Here is an 18,155-nt window from a genome sequence, read left to right as displayed (position 1 = left end):
CCAGGGAAAAGAGACCCAGTTCCCTCAACCTAACTTCATAAGGCATGCCTCCCAGTCCAGGCAACATCCTTGTAAATCTCCTCTGTACCCTTTCAATAGCTTCTACGTCTTTCCTATAGTGAGGCGACCAGAACTGTGCACAGTTTTCCAAATGAGGCCTGACCAGGGTCTTATAAAGTTGCAGCATTACCTCCCGACTCCTAAACTCAATCCCTCGATTTATGAAGGCCAGTACACCATACGCCTTCTTGACCACCTCTTCCACCTGCGAGGCCGATTTAAGAGTCCTGTGGACCCGGACCACAAGATCCTTCTGCTCCTCAACACTACCAAGACTCCTGCCCTTGATAGTGTACTCGTTCATCCCGTTGGTTCTGCCAAAATGGACGACTACGCATTTATCCGCGTTGAAGTCCATCTGCCACTTCTCCGCCCAGTCCTGCATCCTATTTATGTCCTGCTGCAACTTTTGCCATCCTTCCAGACCATCCACAACACCACCGACCTTCGTGTCATCAGCGAACTTACTTACCCATCCTTCCACTTCCTCATCCAGGTCATTTATGAAAATGACAAACAGCAAGGGTCCTAGAACAGATCCCTGGGGCACTCCACTGGTGACTGACCTCCATTCAGAAAAAGACCCATCCACAACCACTCTCTGCCTTCTGCAGGCAAGCCAGTTCTTGATCCACAAGGCCAAAGGCCCTTGGATCCCATGCCCTCTCACCTTCTCAAGAAGTCTTGCATGGGAGACCTTATCAAATGCCTTGCTGAAGTCCATGTACACCACGTCCACGGCACTTCCTTCGTCAATGTGTTCAGTCACATTATCGAAGAACTCAACTAGGCTCGTAAGGCACGACCTGCCCTTGACAAATCCATGCTGACTATTCCTGATCATGTCAAACCTCTCCAAATGCTCGTAAATCTTGTCCCTCAGAAGCCTCTCCATCAGCTTACCAACCACTGAGGTCAGACTCACCGGTCGGTAATTTCCCGGGCTATCTCTGTTCCCTTTCTTGAAAATAGGGACTACATCCGCAATCCTCCAATCTTCCGGAACCTCTCCCGTCTCCATTGACGACGCAAAGATCATCGCCAGGGGCTCTGCAATCACTTCCCTCACCTCCCACAGTATCCTGGGGTATATCCCATCTGGTCCCGGCGACTTATCAATCTTGATAGAATTCAAAAGTTCTAACACATCCTCCGCCTTAATATCCACAAACTCAATCTTTTCCATCTGCTGCAAATCCGTAGCAAAATCTCCCAGATCAGCTTCCACCGTGAATACTGAGGCAAAGTACTCATTAAGCACCTCTGCCATTTCTTCTGGTTCCACACAGACCTTACCCCCTTCACCTTTTATAGGTCCTATCCCTTCTCTTCTCATCCTTTTACCTTTCACATATTTATAAAAGGCCTTGGGATTCTCCTTAATCTTACCCGCCAAGGTCTTCTCATGACCCCTTCTCGCTCTCCTAATGTGGGAGTCTTTTAAAAGTCAGTTGTTAACAATTCAGGACAAGTATGTCCCTACAAAAATGAAGGATAAAGGTGACAAGATTTGGGAATCCTGGATGACGAGAGAAATTGTGAGCCTAGTGAAAAAGAAGAAGGAGGTGTACATAAATTTCAGGAAATGCAATTGAAAACAGATAAGACTCTTGGAGTACAAGGAAAGCAGGAAAGAGTTTAAAAAGGGACTTGGGGGGAGGGCGAAAAGGGGCCATGAAATGCCGTTGGCAGGCAGGATTATGGAGAATCCAAGACTTTTTGTGAACACATAAAGAGAAAGAGGGTGGCTAAGGAAAGGGTGAGTCCACTCCAGGATAGTGGAGAGAATGTGTGTGTGGAGCCAGCTGAGGTGGGTGAGGCCCGTAATGAGTACTTTGCATTAGTATTCACAAAGGAGAAGGACGTGGTGCATGGTGAGTGTAGAAAGAAGGATGTTGATATTCTAGGACATGTTGAGATAAAAAGGGAGGAGGCATTGGAGGCTTTGAAAAACATTAAGATGGACAAGCCCCGAGGGCCAGACAGGATCTAATCCAGAATACTGAGAGGAGCAAGGGAAGAAATTGCTGAAGCCTTGGCCAAAATCTTTGTATCCTCTTTAACCACGGGTCTGGTACCAGAGGATAGGGGAGTAGGTAACGTTGTTCTATTTAAGAAGAGCAAAAAGGACACTCTGGGGAAACTACAGGCCAGTGAACCCCACATCAACGGTGGGAAAATAATTGGAGAAGATTCTTAGGGACAGGATGTACTGACTAAAAGAGAGTAGGCATGTTAGTGATGGGCAACATGGTTTTGTGCAGGGGAAGTCGTGTCACACAAACTTGATTTATTACTTTGAGGAAATGACAAGAAAAGTTGGACAGGACAGTGGATGGTGTACACATGGACTTTACTATAAAGCCTTCGATAGGTTTCTCATGACAGGCCAATACAAAAGATGAAGTCATATGGGATCCAAGATGAACTGGTAAGATAGATACAAAACTGGCTTGGACATAGAAGACAGAGTAGCAGTGGAAGAGTACTTTTCCAACTGGAGGTCTGTGACAAGCAGTGTTCCACAACGATCAATGCTGGGGCCTCTGCTGTTTGTAATATATATAAATGATTTGGAGGAAAATGTAGGTGATCTGATTAGTAAATTTGCAGATGATACAAAAATTTGTCCAGAGGATTGTCAGAGGATATGGCAGGATATAAATCAGCTGAAGACCTGGGGCCAATGGTGGCAGATGGAATTTAATTCGGACAAATGTGAGGTGATGGGATTTGGAAGGTCTACATCAGAAGGAAAGTATACAGTAAATGGTAAAGCCTTTAGAAATATCAGCATACAGAGGGATGTAGGCATGTAGATCCACAGTTCCCTGAAGGTGGCAACTCAAGTGGACAAGGTGGCTAAGAAGGCACATGGCATGCTGGCCCTCATTGGTTGGGGCATTGAGTTTAGCAATTGGAAAATGATGTTGCAGTTGTACAAGACTTTGGTTAGGCTGCATTTGGAGTATTGTGTACAATTTTGGTCACCACACTGCCAGAAGGGTATTGATGCATTGCAAAGCTGCAGAAGAGATTTACCAGGATGTTGCCTGATTTGGAGAATATGGACCATGAAGGAAGGTTGAACATACTTGGATTGTTTTCATTAGAGGATGAGGGAGAAGCCTGATAGAGGTTTACAAGATTATGACAGGCTTGGATAGAGTGGATAGTCAGACTCTCTTTCCCAGGGTCAAAGGGTCAATTACTCGGGCATAGGTTGAAAATGAGAGGGGGAAAGTTTAAAAGTTCTGAAGGTTTTTCTTGCAGGTGAATGTCTGGAACCTGCTGTTGGAGGAGATGTTGGAAGAAGATTCTGTAGCAATGTTCAAAGCCACTTTTGTAGATACATGAATAGGCAGAGAGTATGGACCACATATAGGCAAGAAAATATTAGAGAGATATCTATGTTGGTGAAGGGCCTATTCCTGTGCTGTTAGATCCTTTGTTCTTAATATTGTGATTTTCAGCCTGATGCAACATTTCTAAAACCACTATATTCAATTTATTTTGTGTAATGTTTAAAGTTGGCAAATCAGTTCATAAATTAGATCAATGAAGTGTCAGCAGCTTTATCTTTTGGATAGATTAATTAAATGTACTCACTATTTTACTTTAGGGTGACAGTGAATTGTAATGATATGCATTTTGTTAAAATTAGAATATAAAGAAGTTGCTGAAGATACCATATAGCAAATCACATGTCAGCATGGGTGTTCATCGTGTTGGAAGGACCCTCCTACTTGATGAATTGGATATTCAGGAGCTCTTTATGACCTCATCCCAAGTAAGTGAAAGCTAACATTGTTCGCACTATGAATTTGCTTTCCTATAAGACCATACATCGGTGCCATATTGACAGAGTTCTTAATGGGTGAACAAAGGGGCAAAAAGCTGTAGTTGTTGACTATGGCTTATCTGCTGAATTTGGCAGTAATTGGACATCTCATTTATTTGCATTTTCAATTAAGTCACAATATTGTGACAAATGTCAAATTTCTGACATTGATGCTGATTTGGTCTAAACATTCCAGGAAGCACTTTTTACACTTAGATTCTCTAACCTTTGCGCACACTCATGTGAATCACCTTCCTATACAACTCAGCAACTGGCTGCACAAATCAATACAAAGATGGCCTGGATTGTTCTTTGCTCCCTCCTCCATTTCCAACTTTCTTGCTTTGTTAAAGTACTCTGATTTTAATCGATGATTTTTCTAAATAGAACAAGAGTGATTCATCTAAGCAGATAAGTGCCCTAAAACTTACTGACATAAAATTTAATCAGTATGGACCTTCCAGATTAACACAAAGGAAACAAATTTGGTGATCCATTTATCCTGTTATTGACTACTTTAATTATGTATCAGTTGGATTAAAAACTAGTTTTACTTGATGCTTATCGAATGTTTAATACATTATTTCATTGAACTGTTTAAGTTGGGCTTCTGCAGTGCACATGGAAGCCCAATTTAAATTTTGTAATTGCTATACAGTTCGGCAGGGGTCAGGAAACCTGGCAGTTAAAAGGAAGTGGGAACTGCTGTCTGTTCAAGGTAAATCCCTTTTACAGCTCTCATCAAGAGTCTGAAAGTTACAGAATGTTTGCCCTGACCGCTGAGGCTTTTTGGCCTTCCTCTACTAATTGTGACCTCCCCATATTCCCATCTACCATTATTCTGGTCATGCTCCTCCATGCTGAAATCCCCAACTGCATCTCCAGACTCAACTGCCCCTCTCTCAAATCCCTACCTTCTGCCATTCATCTTCCTGTCTGACAACTAGCTAGGTTATCAAATTGGCTGCCAGGCTGGAACAAAATTTAAAATGTTCAAGTTCTGCCATTAAACTCAGCAGGATCTCTGCATTCCCAGCATGTCAATTTCTTTTGCTGTTTGACCTTCCCTGCATCCTTAACTGTCCTGTAAGTATTGTTATATGTCATCTGCTTGATATACCTATGGACTGGAGATTGATCGATTAATGAATGTTTCTATGGTTGCTGGGTAGGATCTGTGGGAGGAGTGTATGGCTGGAACAAAGGCATTGTTAAGTAACAAGTGCAGTGCATGTGAAGCAGAAAAATTTACTTTAACGTGCAGATACTTAGCTTCAGTTCTCTAACTCCAGACAATGTGTGCAGTCCTAATGGCCCCAATATAGATCAAGGTGCAAGTGAGAAGGAAGTGTTATGGTTGGGAACCTGGAACATGAGATGTACTCTAATTCACCCAACTCAACGCTGATGTGCTTTTTGTTTTGGGACCTTCCAATCCAGGCTGTCACAGAAATACAAATATGTTACATCTATCCTGCTTGTTACCACTTCAAAGAATTCATGAAGCCATGCTGACTCTGCTTGATTATATTATTTATTCCTAAATGCTGTGCTGTTACATGCTTTATAATTGACTGTAACATTTTCCAGTTGCAGATGTTAAGCTATCTGGCATATACTTAACTGTTTTTTTGATTCTCTTTTTGAATAAAGGTGTTACATTGGCAGTTTTTCAATATTCTGGGCCTGTTCCAGAATTTAAGGATTTTTGGAAGATTACGCCTGTGCATTCACTATCTCTGTAGCTACTTCGTTTAATATCCTAATGGATGAGAAATGATAGAAGTGTGTAGTCTGGTTGGGTAATGGGTTAGTTGGATGGTCAGAAAGGTTAGTCAGATAGTTGCAGTTTGGGGGGGGGTGGGGGGGCGTCGGGCAGCGGGCAGTTGAGTCAAATCTGGGGGTTCATCTGCTGGACAGATAATTAGGAGGGATGATCAGGTTGGGAGGTGGTTGGGTGTAGTCTGGTTATTGTTGGGGGTAATGGGAGATGTTAGTCGAGTTGGATCTGATTTGAGAAGTGGTTGGAGCAGTAGTCAGGAGGTTGGGAAGAGTGTTTGGGGAAACGGCTATGTCATTACTTAGGTTGTAGGCTAGGTTTTAATCTGTCTAACATTTCCTAGTTAAGTATTCAGGTTAGCACTTTCTCAAGTCTCCGATTATAACTCAAGTCGGAGACATTCACAGAGGGTCCTGGGGTGCAGGGGAATTTCCCATTGAAAGTTGAAATTTCCTGGACAATTCCCACTTAGTACTAAGTGGCAGGGCTTCTGCAGGTTCCCAATGCATAACGTCAGTTTAAGTCTGATTTCTGACGATTAGAGACTAAAAAACATGGCCTCAAGTTTTTAATAAACCAGGGTCAAATTTTGTTTGTGCAGCTAATTGTTTTAAATACAATTTTTCGTTTATGAATAAACCTTTTTCCTTTTAGACAGGAGACTGGAATTGGTTAAAAGAATTATACCAAAGACTTGTGGATCCAAAATGGCAAAGAAAAAAGAAGAGCAGAGAGCAGTTTTACCAGAAAGCGATTCTTTCCAAATTTCTATACTACAGGTGAGTATACATTTTTAATTTAAGATCCATCAGTAATTGAGTTGACAACTTGGACACTATCAATCCTATTGTATGACATAAATCAAGTTAATATGTCTTTATACTTGACAAATTTTCACAAACTATTTCATGATGTTTTTCAATATTGTACAGAAATTGGATTTGTGAGAATGAATATAATCTGGTCTGGGGATTCTGTTTTCCAGTTGAAAATGATTTATTGCAAGAAAAGGTTGATTACGCTTTCCCTTTTAGGGGTAATGATTGGTTGATTGGACAAGTTCAACATAACTTCTGCTACCACTTCTGTGTGTGTCTGTGTCAGAATATTAATATTAATGATATGCTTATGACCATAAAAGAGAAAAGGCTTCAGAGCATTTTGAACTTTCCACTGAACTCTGCATTGGTTTGGAAGGACCAGAATGGATCAGTTTCAAACCAACAAACATCAAGTAATGCTTGCGTTTATATGGTGCCTATCATGACGACAAAAGCATCCCAAGCCAATTAAGTCCTTCTGAAATGTAGTCCCTTTAAAAAATTGCAGCTGCCAATTTCCATGCAGCAAACTCCAACAAATAGAAATGTAAAATAATTTGTTTTTGCGATGCGGACTGAGGGATAATTATTGACCAAGTCATAAGGGATAATTCTCCTGTTCCTCTTCAAAATAGTGGCATGAAAACTTTTCAATCCATTTGAGAGGGAAGGAAGGGCCTTGGTTTAGCATTTCTTTCAAAAGACAGCATCTCATCCAGTATTCCCCAATACCACACCTTAATTTTAATGCTCAAATCTGGGAATGATGCTTGAATATAGAACTCCTTACTGAAAAGGTGAGAGTGCTACCAGCTGAACCACAACTGATCCTCTGTGTATAGTCTCGTTATACCCAAATCAATTCCTTTTTTTATTGGTATGTTTCAGTACCTAAATTCTAATCAAAAAAGCCAATTCAAGTTAAGTTCTATCATGGTCCCCTCATGAGGGACTAACCCGATCCAAGCTAACAAAACATTGCATCCCATCTTGAGCTCGGTCGAGCAAGTTCCAAGCTGACAGGATGAGGCATTGCACCCCATCCCAGGCTTGATCAGATGCTTCATCGTAGCGAAAAGGCTGGGATGGCTTCAAAAAATTGTGTTGGCTACCCTGATTCTTTACTCTACCCTAATCAAGGCAAACCACAATTGTAGGCACCAGCACACCCCAGTGGAATTGGCTAGCCTCATCCCCTTGCAGGTTTCACACCGCCAGGTAACCCCCTATCTTGTTGGCACCATGTACTCATTATTGCATTTTATCACTGAAGCTAAAGTCAATTGAATGAGAATCCCGGTAATTCATTGGTAAACCCTTAGACCAAAGGGTAGACCATTGTAATTCAAAACAAAAATTCTGCAGCATGGAAAAACACAAATCCAGTTCTTAAACTGAAGTAATTTTCTGCAGAATTTATAGAAGTTGTTGTCAAAGTGTGAAGAGCATGGCTTTTCTAATTATATGATATTAGTCTTGTTTTGTAGTTGCTGATTCAGTGACTGAAGAAGGTAGCCTACGTACACAACTCAGAACTATCTTGATTGATTTAGTTAAAAGTTTAATTCCATTACAAACTGTGCTGCAATACTTAAGATATAGATGATTTCACATGCACCATTTGTAGCAAAATTACAATTGTTTATATTTGGCACTGAATTTATATTAGGCAAGTTATATTAAGATGTTATATTCTTTTCAATCAAAACCACATTTTTGACTTTCAAATAGCAGAAATATTTTGCAATTTGTTGCAGTATTTATTCTTCAGTTTTCTTTGAAGTTTCACCAGGTATTAGATTTTTCTAGTTACAAACATGATATTGATCTTTTTCTTCTGAATACTTTTAGCATCAATGGAGATTGTGGAGCAGAACCAGTTCCAACTCCTATAGCACAACCTGGTGGTACTCAGCCCCAGGAAAACCCAATAGCAGTGGAAGGATCCTCCTGGCCTGCTCCTCTGAGAACACCTGCTTCTGTCCCTGAAGATGGAAACCCTCAGGAACAGGTAAGTGATGTAACCTGTGAGAAATTTCCATATCTCATAGCTTCTAAAAATGAAGTTAAATTTTAAAACTCTTTTACGTGTTAATTACATATTTACTCGTGTTCATTGTAAACTATTCTGCCACCAATGATATTTATTCTCATAGTTTGGAATGACACCTAGTGGCTTTCTGTAGCATTTGGTTTGGAAATATAGTCAACACTAGGCAAATATTTGGTAAAAACCTGTCATGTCTGATATTACACTGTTCTCAATGCAGAATTATTGAATCAAGCATAAATTGCTTGCCAATTTTCATCTCATTACTTTTTTAATGTTTTGAGTATACACATTCACAGACAACTTTTAAATCCAACTAACACCTTTTAGAAATTTGATCACTTTTGTGCAAAAGAAATGTATTTCTTCGGATGGAGCTGAAAGTTGTATATTTGAAATGCTAAAAGTTGAACATTTGTTGAACATCTCTTGATATAGAGAGAAAGGTTTTTTAACAAATCATGATCCAAGCATAATTTTGTGGGAAATTAGTACATTTGTTGGGACGCAAGTCCACAACCATAAATTAAATGTGCAGATTCATTAGTGCTTTTTTTCCACATGGCTTCAAAATTTTGTTACATTAAAAGTCCTCCCTTCTCATAATATACTAACGAAGGAGGATTTTTTCAAAGAAGCTCAATGCTCTGATATCTGTTATAGTTCTGAGAAAAGTATATTATTACACTTTGTAAACCCATTACAGTGGAGTCTTCCAAGATCAGTTTCAGTGATTTTAAATGGAATTTTATGTAGTTTCTACAAAACGTTAATGCACTATTTAACCTCTAAATGTGTTTAATTTCTATAATGCAAACTGTTGTATTGGTTAAACATCTGGTAGTAAGAGCTTGATGAATTTTATTTCTCAAGCTAAACTCTCGAAGATAATGATATTATCAAGTCATTGCCGAACAAATAGGCAGAGCAATTAACCTAAGCGTGAAATTACTGTCTAAATTTTAATCAGAAGCAGGTCTTGATGAACCAGAAATTATATTTTAATATAATTGCATTGCATTGCATTGATTTTGTACATGAGGGAAAGAGGGAAAGTTAATCAGTGGGACCCGATCTTAAGTAGGCTCTGCTGTATTAATGTTTTAAAGCTCTTTTCAAATGATAAAATAGTGTGCATTGGGTAAAAATATACATGCTTGCACCTTTTGCAGGGGAATGTTCCTCTGGAAGCCACATATGTATTAGAGCAGGTGGCCTCTACCCCGAAAGAACAAAACCTGACTACTTTTTTGAATGAAGGGGAAAACAGTCAGGTATGGTGAAGATGACCATTTCCAAGTAATTCCCTAAACAAAGAAAACTTTTATAATAGGCCCCAATTGGCTTTTTAATAAATCAAATTGGTATTGTTAAGTTTGTTGCAATTTTCCTAGATATCTGCTTATGTTCAAGTTCCTTTCTTCACTCCTTTATTTTAAAAATAAATATCTTTAATAATTTGTCTCTCTTTCCAAAGGGACTTAAAAATGATTTTGTCAGGAATATTCTTTGGACTTTTGAAGATATTCACATGCTTGTGGGTTCAAATATGCCTATTTTTGGTGGTGGAAAATATCCAGCTGTAAGCTTAAGACTCAGGTAAGCTTTTTTTGTGCAGTCTGGGAGGTGCTTTCTTATACGTTTTGTGCTCACTTCCTGTTCTGAAGGCATTGGTTCCTTGCTGAGTATAATTTCATAGGTTGTGTTTGCTCCAGTGGTGTTTTTGTTCGTGATTCAGTGTTATGGTAGCGGGTTATTCACTCCAGTGGCCGTTTTGAGTCAGTGACTGCATTCCCCCCCCTCCGACCCACCTCACATCTGCTGAGGGTGATTGTAATGGCTCAACTAGAGCCATAACTGAAACTGCTATTAAGTCACTAGACATAAACAGTTAAAGACAATCTAGCACAGTCAAAACTTTGTCCCAAGTGCAGTTTAATACAAATGTTACTGCATTGGTTAATTGCAAAGTTTGAGGGAATGTTGAGTTATTTTTAAACAAAAACAGATTTTAATTTGTTCTGTTGTGTATGTGATTGCCAACTATACTTAATCTTGATTGACAGTAATTCAAATCTATGTAGTTTCATAATTATTTTCAGAGATATTTAAGGAGCTGTAACTATTCACAGATAAATCCAAGTTTATCAGTTAATTGCAAAATGTGCAAGAACTACTCATGTGAAAGTTACTTCTGAAAAAAGTAACAAATGTTCTAGATTTTAAATTTGTAGTTTTCAAGGGACAAATTTCTACTGTGAAACATACATTACTATTATCTAAGATCCTGCAAAGAGCACATGAATGAATGGCCACATAGTACTTCTGTTGTTGCAAGGTGAATGGTACTTAAGCAAAAATTCCAGCATCCAACACAGTGAGCTCTTTTACTTTGCAGTGCACATGGAGCTAGGTTTAATGTTTCATTCAAAAGATGGTATATCTAACAGAGGAGTATATCATTGAAATGTCAGCTTCAACTGGGGTTTAAATCCACGATCCTTTTGTTACTGAAGAAATTAGTATGGTCTTGTAAGGTTCAGGATCTAACAATATGGTAACTATGTCAGTGTACTGCTGTCCTTGCTCCATATGTAACTAGGAATGAAAGACATTTCTTTAAAAAAAAACCAAATTAACTATTTTTTCATGCCAAGATGACCTGCATGAATATAAATAATCATCCTGGCTATATAATTCTGTTTTTTAACAAAGACTTTGCAATGGTTGAAGCCATGACTGCTACAACTCTCACAAAAGATATTTGTAGCCTTTCGAAAACCACAGCATCTCGTCATCTCTAAAGACATACTGATGGCAGAAATCAAATTCCAAGAAAATGCAAAAAGGTCCTGGCCAATGGAGGGTATCTGTCTGCGAGGACAAAAGAATCCTGAAACCTCTGGCGAACGTGTTAATAGATGTAACATCAGGAATATACTTCCTTTGCCCAAACCAAGGGGAAGTAGTTGTTTTTATGTCACATGACTCCTTCCAAGCTGCTTGTGCCTGTAATATTGCCTTGTGATGCTGAGAGTTAGTCTGCTATCTTCCATCAGCCAAACAGCAGAACCAGACCCCTGTCCAGGTTTAATTTGCTTGCCTCTCAGCCACACAGTTTCTATTGGAATTCCAGTGCCTACTCCAAGGCTAATTCATCCTTACTTCTAGCATCGTGGAAGTCAGCACCGCTAGAAAAGTGAATTACCCCACATCAGTTTAAGTCAACTAACCTCTCTGAAGGAATACACCATTGGATTTTTGATTCTGGGCATGCGTGAAACAATAATTCTTATTTTGCCTGTGATGATTGCTCTGTACTTTCTTTCCCCTATCCATTTTATTGTGTGATTGTCTGATGCCCACTCTTGTGATTTGAACATTTAAGATAAACTAACACTGATTTTACTGTATCTCGAGTTTGCTGCAAGGTTATTAATAGAGGATTGGATCTCTCCAAAACTGAACAGTTGGAGAAAATTCACCATCGCTTCAGGGGAAATCAGAAACCCCTTTTTGTTTACTTATTTGTGGAAACTGGTAAATATTGACTTCAAAGCCCTCTTTATATGAGACTTGGATGTTAAAGCAAGGGAATCGTGAACATGCAGTTCATAGGAGTCAATGAAGCAGAATGTGTGGTTGGAGAAAATCTTTTGAATAATGTGTGGTCATGGGGAAATTTGAAGGCAAATGCAATGACTTTGATATGAATTCAGGGGATAGTGCAGTTAGCCAAGCATGGAAATGATAGTTATGTGGGACTTTATAATCGGATGGAAGTTGAGTCAGAGTTCTTGGTTGTAGGATGATTTATGATTTAAGCTAGCGAAAGAAGCATTTACAAAAACAGTCAGTGATCTGCTGAAAGGTGAGCAGTATGCTAGATGTGGATGTTTGGTTTTGGCAATGAACTGTACAGAGTGCAAAATGTTAGCTTAGTTCAACAGACTGCCTAGATGATGCATCATTGCCTGAGGAAGCAACCAAGAAGGTTAATGAATCAGAGCCAGAAACATTTAGTTGCTGATGGGAGCTGAATAGAAAGACTTTGAATTCGTAAATTAAGAGTCATCATGGGTTGATTTTGGATAGGTTGGTAGTATGGCAAAGGCTTGAAGTCATTAGTGGTAACAGAAGTAGAGATACATACATGCTCATACATTTAAAACAAAAAAGTTAGAATTTATGTAATACTTAACAATAGTTCCAGAGTTTTAATGCTTTGATGGCTGAGGAGACAGGGAGGAAATTGTATTGAAAAGTTGTTGAAAGAATTGAAACATAGCCAGAAGCTTCGCTGAAAGCACACAAGTTCTGAAAAAGTTAATGAGAGGTTTGACAATAGGGAAAATGTAGCAAGCACACACATTTCAGAAGAGAATTCCTGAGTGTAGGGGTGTGATAGTTGAAGGCTTTGCCGGAAGATCTAAAGCAGCAGAGAGGCTGCACAGTAGACAGAAGTTTAAAAAATAGGCACAACTTGATCATCAGAGTTGGAGGAGATTGGCTAAGTGAGTATTTGGTGATGAGAGATAAAGCCATGTATAGTTTTCATTGACTTTTTTTTTGAAGTGAGGGTTACTATCACTGCAAGTATTTAAGCCTTGTGAGTTTAAAGTTTAGCTTAAGGTTAAACAGAACATCAGATTTATGTTTCATTCGATTTAACCCAAATGAAAAACCTAGGGAGGAACTTGGAATTAGGAACCAAAGTGCAAAGTCCCTGGCAGGAACCAAATAGGATAGCTTATGGTAGAGAATGTTCTGGTTCATCCATGATCTGATATAATCATTTATAAAGTCCTGTTAACCCATGAAATCTATCACCCTATCTGCCTTAAAAGATAATGAACTTGCTGTGCACTGCAATTCAGTTTTTATCAATTGCCATTGACTTTGTGAGCAAAAATTGATCAGTCTTGCAAACTTCTGACATTTTGTTTCTTTTATTTTTAGAGATAGCAACAAACCAATTAACATACTGACAGGAATTGACTATTGGCTAGACAATCTAATGTGCAATGTTCCAGAACTTGTCATGTGCTTTCATGTTAATGGAATTGTACAGGTAAAAAGATGTTTAGTTTTTAATGTTTGGGTTCGATTTTTTAAAAAAATTAGTAGTTCAACTCAATATTTTCATTTTATTGTTAAATCAACTTTAAAAAGCAGAAATGCAGTTATTTACCTTCATACTAATCAGGCCGATGAGGACCTTAAAATTCTAATAACCTTTATTTATGGTGGTTTGAACTCTCTAAACAATAGCGTTGCATTTTATCATGAGCTTTGGCACTCTCTAGTATTTGGGAATTATTTATCTGCAGATTTTGAAACTTCTCCCACTACCTTTAGTTGTTTAAGTGATTGATAACAAATGGGGATTTTGAACCCTGACTTACTGATCACAGGGCTAGAAAGCACATTTGGAATCCTAGGCGCATCTTTGAAATGTTGCTTCCACTCTCATTCCAAATTAATACATTTTCTCAGGCATTAGGATGTTCAGATATGGACTCTTTCGGGAAATTATGATATTTTTGTGTTTTTTCTTAGTTTGTTTAATAACCAAAAGGGAAGGCTCTAGATGACATTTAGATTTACAATAAACTAGCTCGTCCCACCTCCCTGAAAGGGTACATCAAAGATTAATCAATCGTCTTCAAACTCGTCCTCCTGCCCTGGTTCATTAAAAAAAACCATGTCCTATCAAGACTCAGTTCAGAAATACCACTCCATCCAACCCAAATGGTTTATAAGGGCGCTCAATCCACCGTTAAATGCTCTGGGGTATGTTAATTTGTCCAAAGTAGGCTACACAAAAGATCAGATAATTTCAAATGTATGTTTTGTCAATGCAAATAGTTCCCACGATTTTTTGTACTTGTTTTTAAAAAGAATTTCACTGGAAGCTGCTCTAGGTTGGTCTAAATTGGCCATGCTCCCCAAATCTGATTAACCATCATAGTGAGTTTCCACTATTTCAAGTTTACACTTCTGCTTAAGAAGACTCTTTCTTAAAAAAAACTCTTTAGTTGGAAATAGATTCAATAGATTTTAAATATTAAAATATATTTAATTTGCTAAAAATATTATACACCAATAGAACTTTTCATTAGTTCAGAGTTTTTCTAAATCATTTTCATTCTTTAAAAATTATCACAAGTGATGAACTAAACATTCATTAAAAATGAAATAAAGGGAAATGCTGGAAAATCTCATTTGCTCAGGCAGCATCAATGGAGAGAAAGATACAGTTAATATGTCAGCGTGACTTATTAAAATGTTTATTTTTTGTAATAAATCCATTTTCAGTTGCATTAATAAAATCATTCAAATAGTCTAAGAATGTTTTTTAATGAAAGAAGAAAAAACCAATAGTTGCATTGTATGACGTTGTCCAATTCAGTGGTTTATGGAAAGTCTTTTATGCATATGATTGAGCAGAAACTTAAATCATAAAGAATTTGGAAAACTAGCTTTGAGTGTAATTTGCACTCTGTGTTTGAAGTGGAAACTTTACCCCACTGTTGACCTGCTCCTGTCAGTTTGTGCTGGCAGTCTTCTCTCCCTTTTCCCCAAATGTAATTCTTGTCTTTTCCCATCGTTCCTGTAAGTTGCATTTCCAGTTCCCATGCATTCACTCCAATTCAAGATAACATTTATCCCCCATCTCCTCTTCCACTCATGCTCTTGTCTTATTTCTATCTCCCTCACTCTATTAATGCTGGCATATTTTCCTCTTCATCACTGTTTCTGATAGCTATTTTATCTGCTGTTTTTTGTGATTCACATTGATGTACACGGGATTAGAATCCTCATTCTTCTGTGAGTTCTTGCGCAATGTGTGGCTCTTTTTAACTGTGTTGGGACAGAAAAGAAATAGGATGACAGAGGATGAATGTAGTGTACGCTGATTTTCATCTGGAGTTGGGTACAATGCCTCCAAAATTGCTGATTGTCCAAAAACAGATGGATGCATGAATGCATATTTATCCTTGTGGATAAAATTATACAGTGGTCAGCTTAAATGCATTTCTGTTTAAAATTAGTATTTTCAACATAATGTAGTAACATCAAAGGTTCAATTTGCTATTCCAATTTATAAAATTTGTTGTAATTGACGTCTTTTACATAGCGATATGAAATGATAAAGACAGAAGACATCCCTAATTTGGATAATTCCAGTTTCTCCACAAAAGTGGTAAAGGATATTGCTCAGAATATTCTTTCATTTCTGAAGGCAAACTGTACTAAAGAAGGACATACATATTGGCTTTTTAAAGGTAAGCAATATTGCATTAGAATTCTGATCTTTAAAGCAATGTTATGAAAGTAGTTTATTCCAAGAGATATACTGATTTATAAAGTACAAAATGTGCAGTTGCCTTTTATTTAACTGCTTTTCAACTGTATTAGTAATTAACAATAGTCCACAAGTTAGAGAGTGTGTGGTTAGATTGCTTCAGAGGCATCATTCTGCATAAAGGGAAAAAATAAGGAGGGAAATATCCACGACCAATCACACGAATCAATTATGATCTTTTGTAAATAGTGCTATCCTGTTGTCAGTGAATAATTCAAGTTTTAACATGCATCCCTGACTATTCACTTTGTTTTATAATGCAGTTATTTCTTACTGCTGTTACATTCGGATCTTATTGCATAATAATTGCACTTTTTTTTAAGCTGGTGGATGAGAAGACATAGTTTTGTTTACGTTACAACTATTTCATCTGGCTCTGAAAAATTGCTTTTAACATTAACACTAGATTTATTTCTTCCATTTTTAGAAAAATGACATTGGATTTGTTAGTTAGATTTAAGATTGGATTTTCAAAAATCGGAATTTTAGTCATGCCAGATTCACAAGCCAGTTAAAGCCCCTCTTCAAAGTCTGATTTGCAGTACTTTAAAATTGTTACAGGTGTTGTTGTCTTTTTATATGTTATGTATTAAGAACTCTGCTGATGCTGCCTGAAGGATAACTTGAAACACTGGTCCTTAGTGCTATATATTTGTTTGGTATAATGTGAAGAACAATGTACAACCCAGTGAGGAACCAGCCCAATCTTGTGTAAACAATTAATACAAAAGCTAAGAAAAACATACGACGGGAAGAACTAATATACACTATGACAATGAAATACATTAATAAGTAAAAACCTCATTTTATCTGAGATTACCCCTCATTCCCAAAATATACCCACATTTCCTGATTGCACCTAAGACACCCCGTTTCCCAAACAACATCCACATTAGTACCCCCATAAATCAAATCCAGCTCATGGTTATCACACAATACAGTTTAGATAACCAAATCTGGAAAAAGTCTTTTGCTGGTTCAGAGAAGGTATGAAACGGTATCTTTTAGAGGAGGATATCTGCCCTCTTTGCTGCCTCTAAATATTATATGGAACTGGCCTCTCTGTAGATTTTGTCCTGACTGACTGTTGTATGGAAAGCCAGCCTCCTTCCCAAATGAGGATGCTAACACTATTTATGTAGTGTATTTTGACTGTCTGAAAGTTTTTAATAGAATCCCGCATAGATTTCCAAGTTTGCTGACGACGCAATATGGTGGATAGTGTACTATTCAGCCACTTTGATATGCCATTCTGTAGATTTGGTCATCTATCAAATTCCTTACAGTTGGAATTTATCATTTGTATATAGCCTTACTGATTCCTGGTAAAGTAAGTTTCTGATATGACAATTCTCACCTCAATTCCTCTAGACACCTGCTAATACTGTTTCTTGTTGTTATTTTGTTTTCATCTCAAGTCCACTGTTAACCTTATTAATTTCCAAATTCCTAACACATGTGGCTTATGATTCTATAATGGTTATTGTCTTTGTTTCTTCCAGCAAGTGGAAGTGATATTGTAAAACTCTATGATCTGACAACACTTTGTGAAGAAGCAACTGAAGATAAATACCAAAACCCTTTCACGATGCCTGTAGCTGTCCTACTGTATAAGTAAGTTTTTTAAGCAAATCAATTGTTTTCTCTTTTTTCACATTTTTTCGGAGTAGTATACAACTAAGACAAGCAATAGGAAGAATTAGAAGGATGGTAACTTGCATCAGCAACCGTCATGTAAAATATCCTCCTTTATGTGCATGTGCATATGCAATGAAACCTCAGAGAGGCTGTGATTGTGACTAAATTCAAAAGGGAGATCAGGTCACTGGGGTTACACATCTGCTTCCTTGATGTCTAACCCAGGGAATATCATTGAAAGAATTCTTCTCAATTGCCTCCTCCCCTTGACCGAAGAACTTTTAACAGTTGCAGAGCAGATTTTGTTCATTGAAAGGCACCATGGAAAGGATCTTCACTGCATGGATAATTCAAGAAAAGTTTAAAGAAAGGCCGCAACTGCCCTACATGACTTTCTTGATCTTGCAAAAACCTTGATCCTGTGAATTGCAAAGGCTTATGGAGTATCCTTCTCAAATTTGGCGGCATCCCCTGCCCACTGCACAATTAAATGCAAGCTGTGATCTTCTTCAACAGAATCACCGCAGCCCTATCTCAGTGAAAATTGGGGTCAAACAAGGCCATGTTATTGCATCAATTTTCTTCTCCATTATCCT

General features: G+C 38.1%; 1 protein-coding gene across 4 annotated transcripts in view; it reads left to right on the top strand.

The window, feature by feature from the left end:
• The window catches only part of edrf1 (erythroid differentiation regulatory factor 1), an 80,811-nt gene that overhangs the window by 11,773 nt on the left and 50,883 nt on the right, over positions 1–18,155 (top strand). For 3 of the 4 annotated variants that reach the window (XR_013888851.1, XM_080205650.1, XM_080205652.1), the window contains exons 4-11: positions 3,725–3,850; positions 6,336–6,460; positions 8,354–8,513; positions 9,725–9,826; positions 10,030–10,151; positions 13,512–13,623; positions 15,694–15,841; positions 17,424–17,535. Coding sequence is in view for 3 of the 4 variants with exons in the window: in XM_080205650.1 (XP_080061776.1) it covers positions 3,725–3,850; positions 6,336–6,460; positions 8,354–8,513; positions 9,725–9,826; positions 10,030–10,151; positions 13,512–13,623; positions 15,694–15,841; positions 17,424–17,535 (1,007 nt within the window). In the remaining variant the exon portion in view is untranslated. The remainder of the gene's footprint in view (positions 1–3,724; positions 3,851–6,335; positions 6,461–8,353; positions 8,514–9,724; positions 9,827–10,029; positions 10,152–13,511; positions 13,624–15,693; positions 15,842–17,423; positions 17,536–18,155) is intronic. The other variant, XM_080205651.1, reaches the window with a different exon arrangement.

Source organism: Carcharhinus amblyrhynchos, chromosome 17, assembly GCF_965287045.1.
Source record: "Carcharhinus amblyrhynchos chromosome 17, sCarAmb.v2.hapA, whole genome shotgun sequence".
Lineage (NCBI taxonomy): Eukaryota > Metazoa > Chordata > Chondrichthyes > Carcharhiniformes > Carcharhinidae > Carcharhinus > Carcharhinus amblyrhynchos.
Note: the sequence above shows the minus strand (reverse complement) of the source record. Positions and strands in the feature narration are given on the sequence as shown.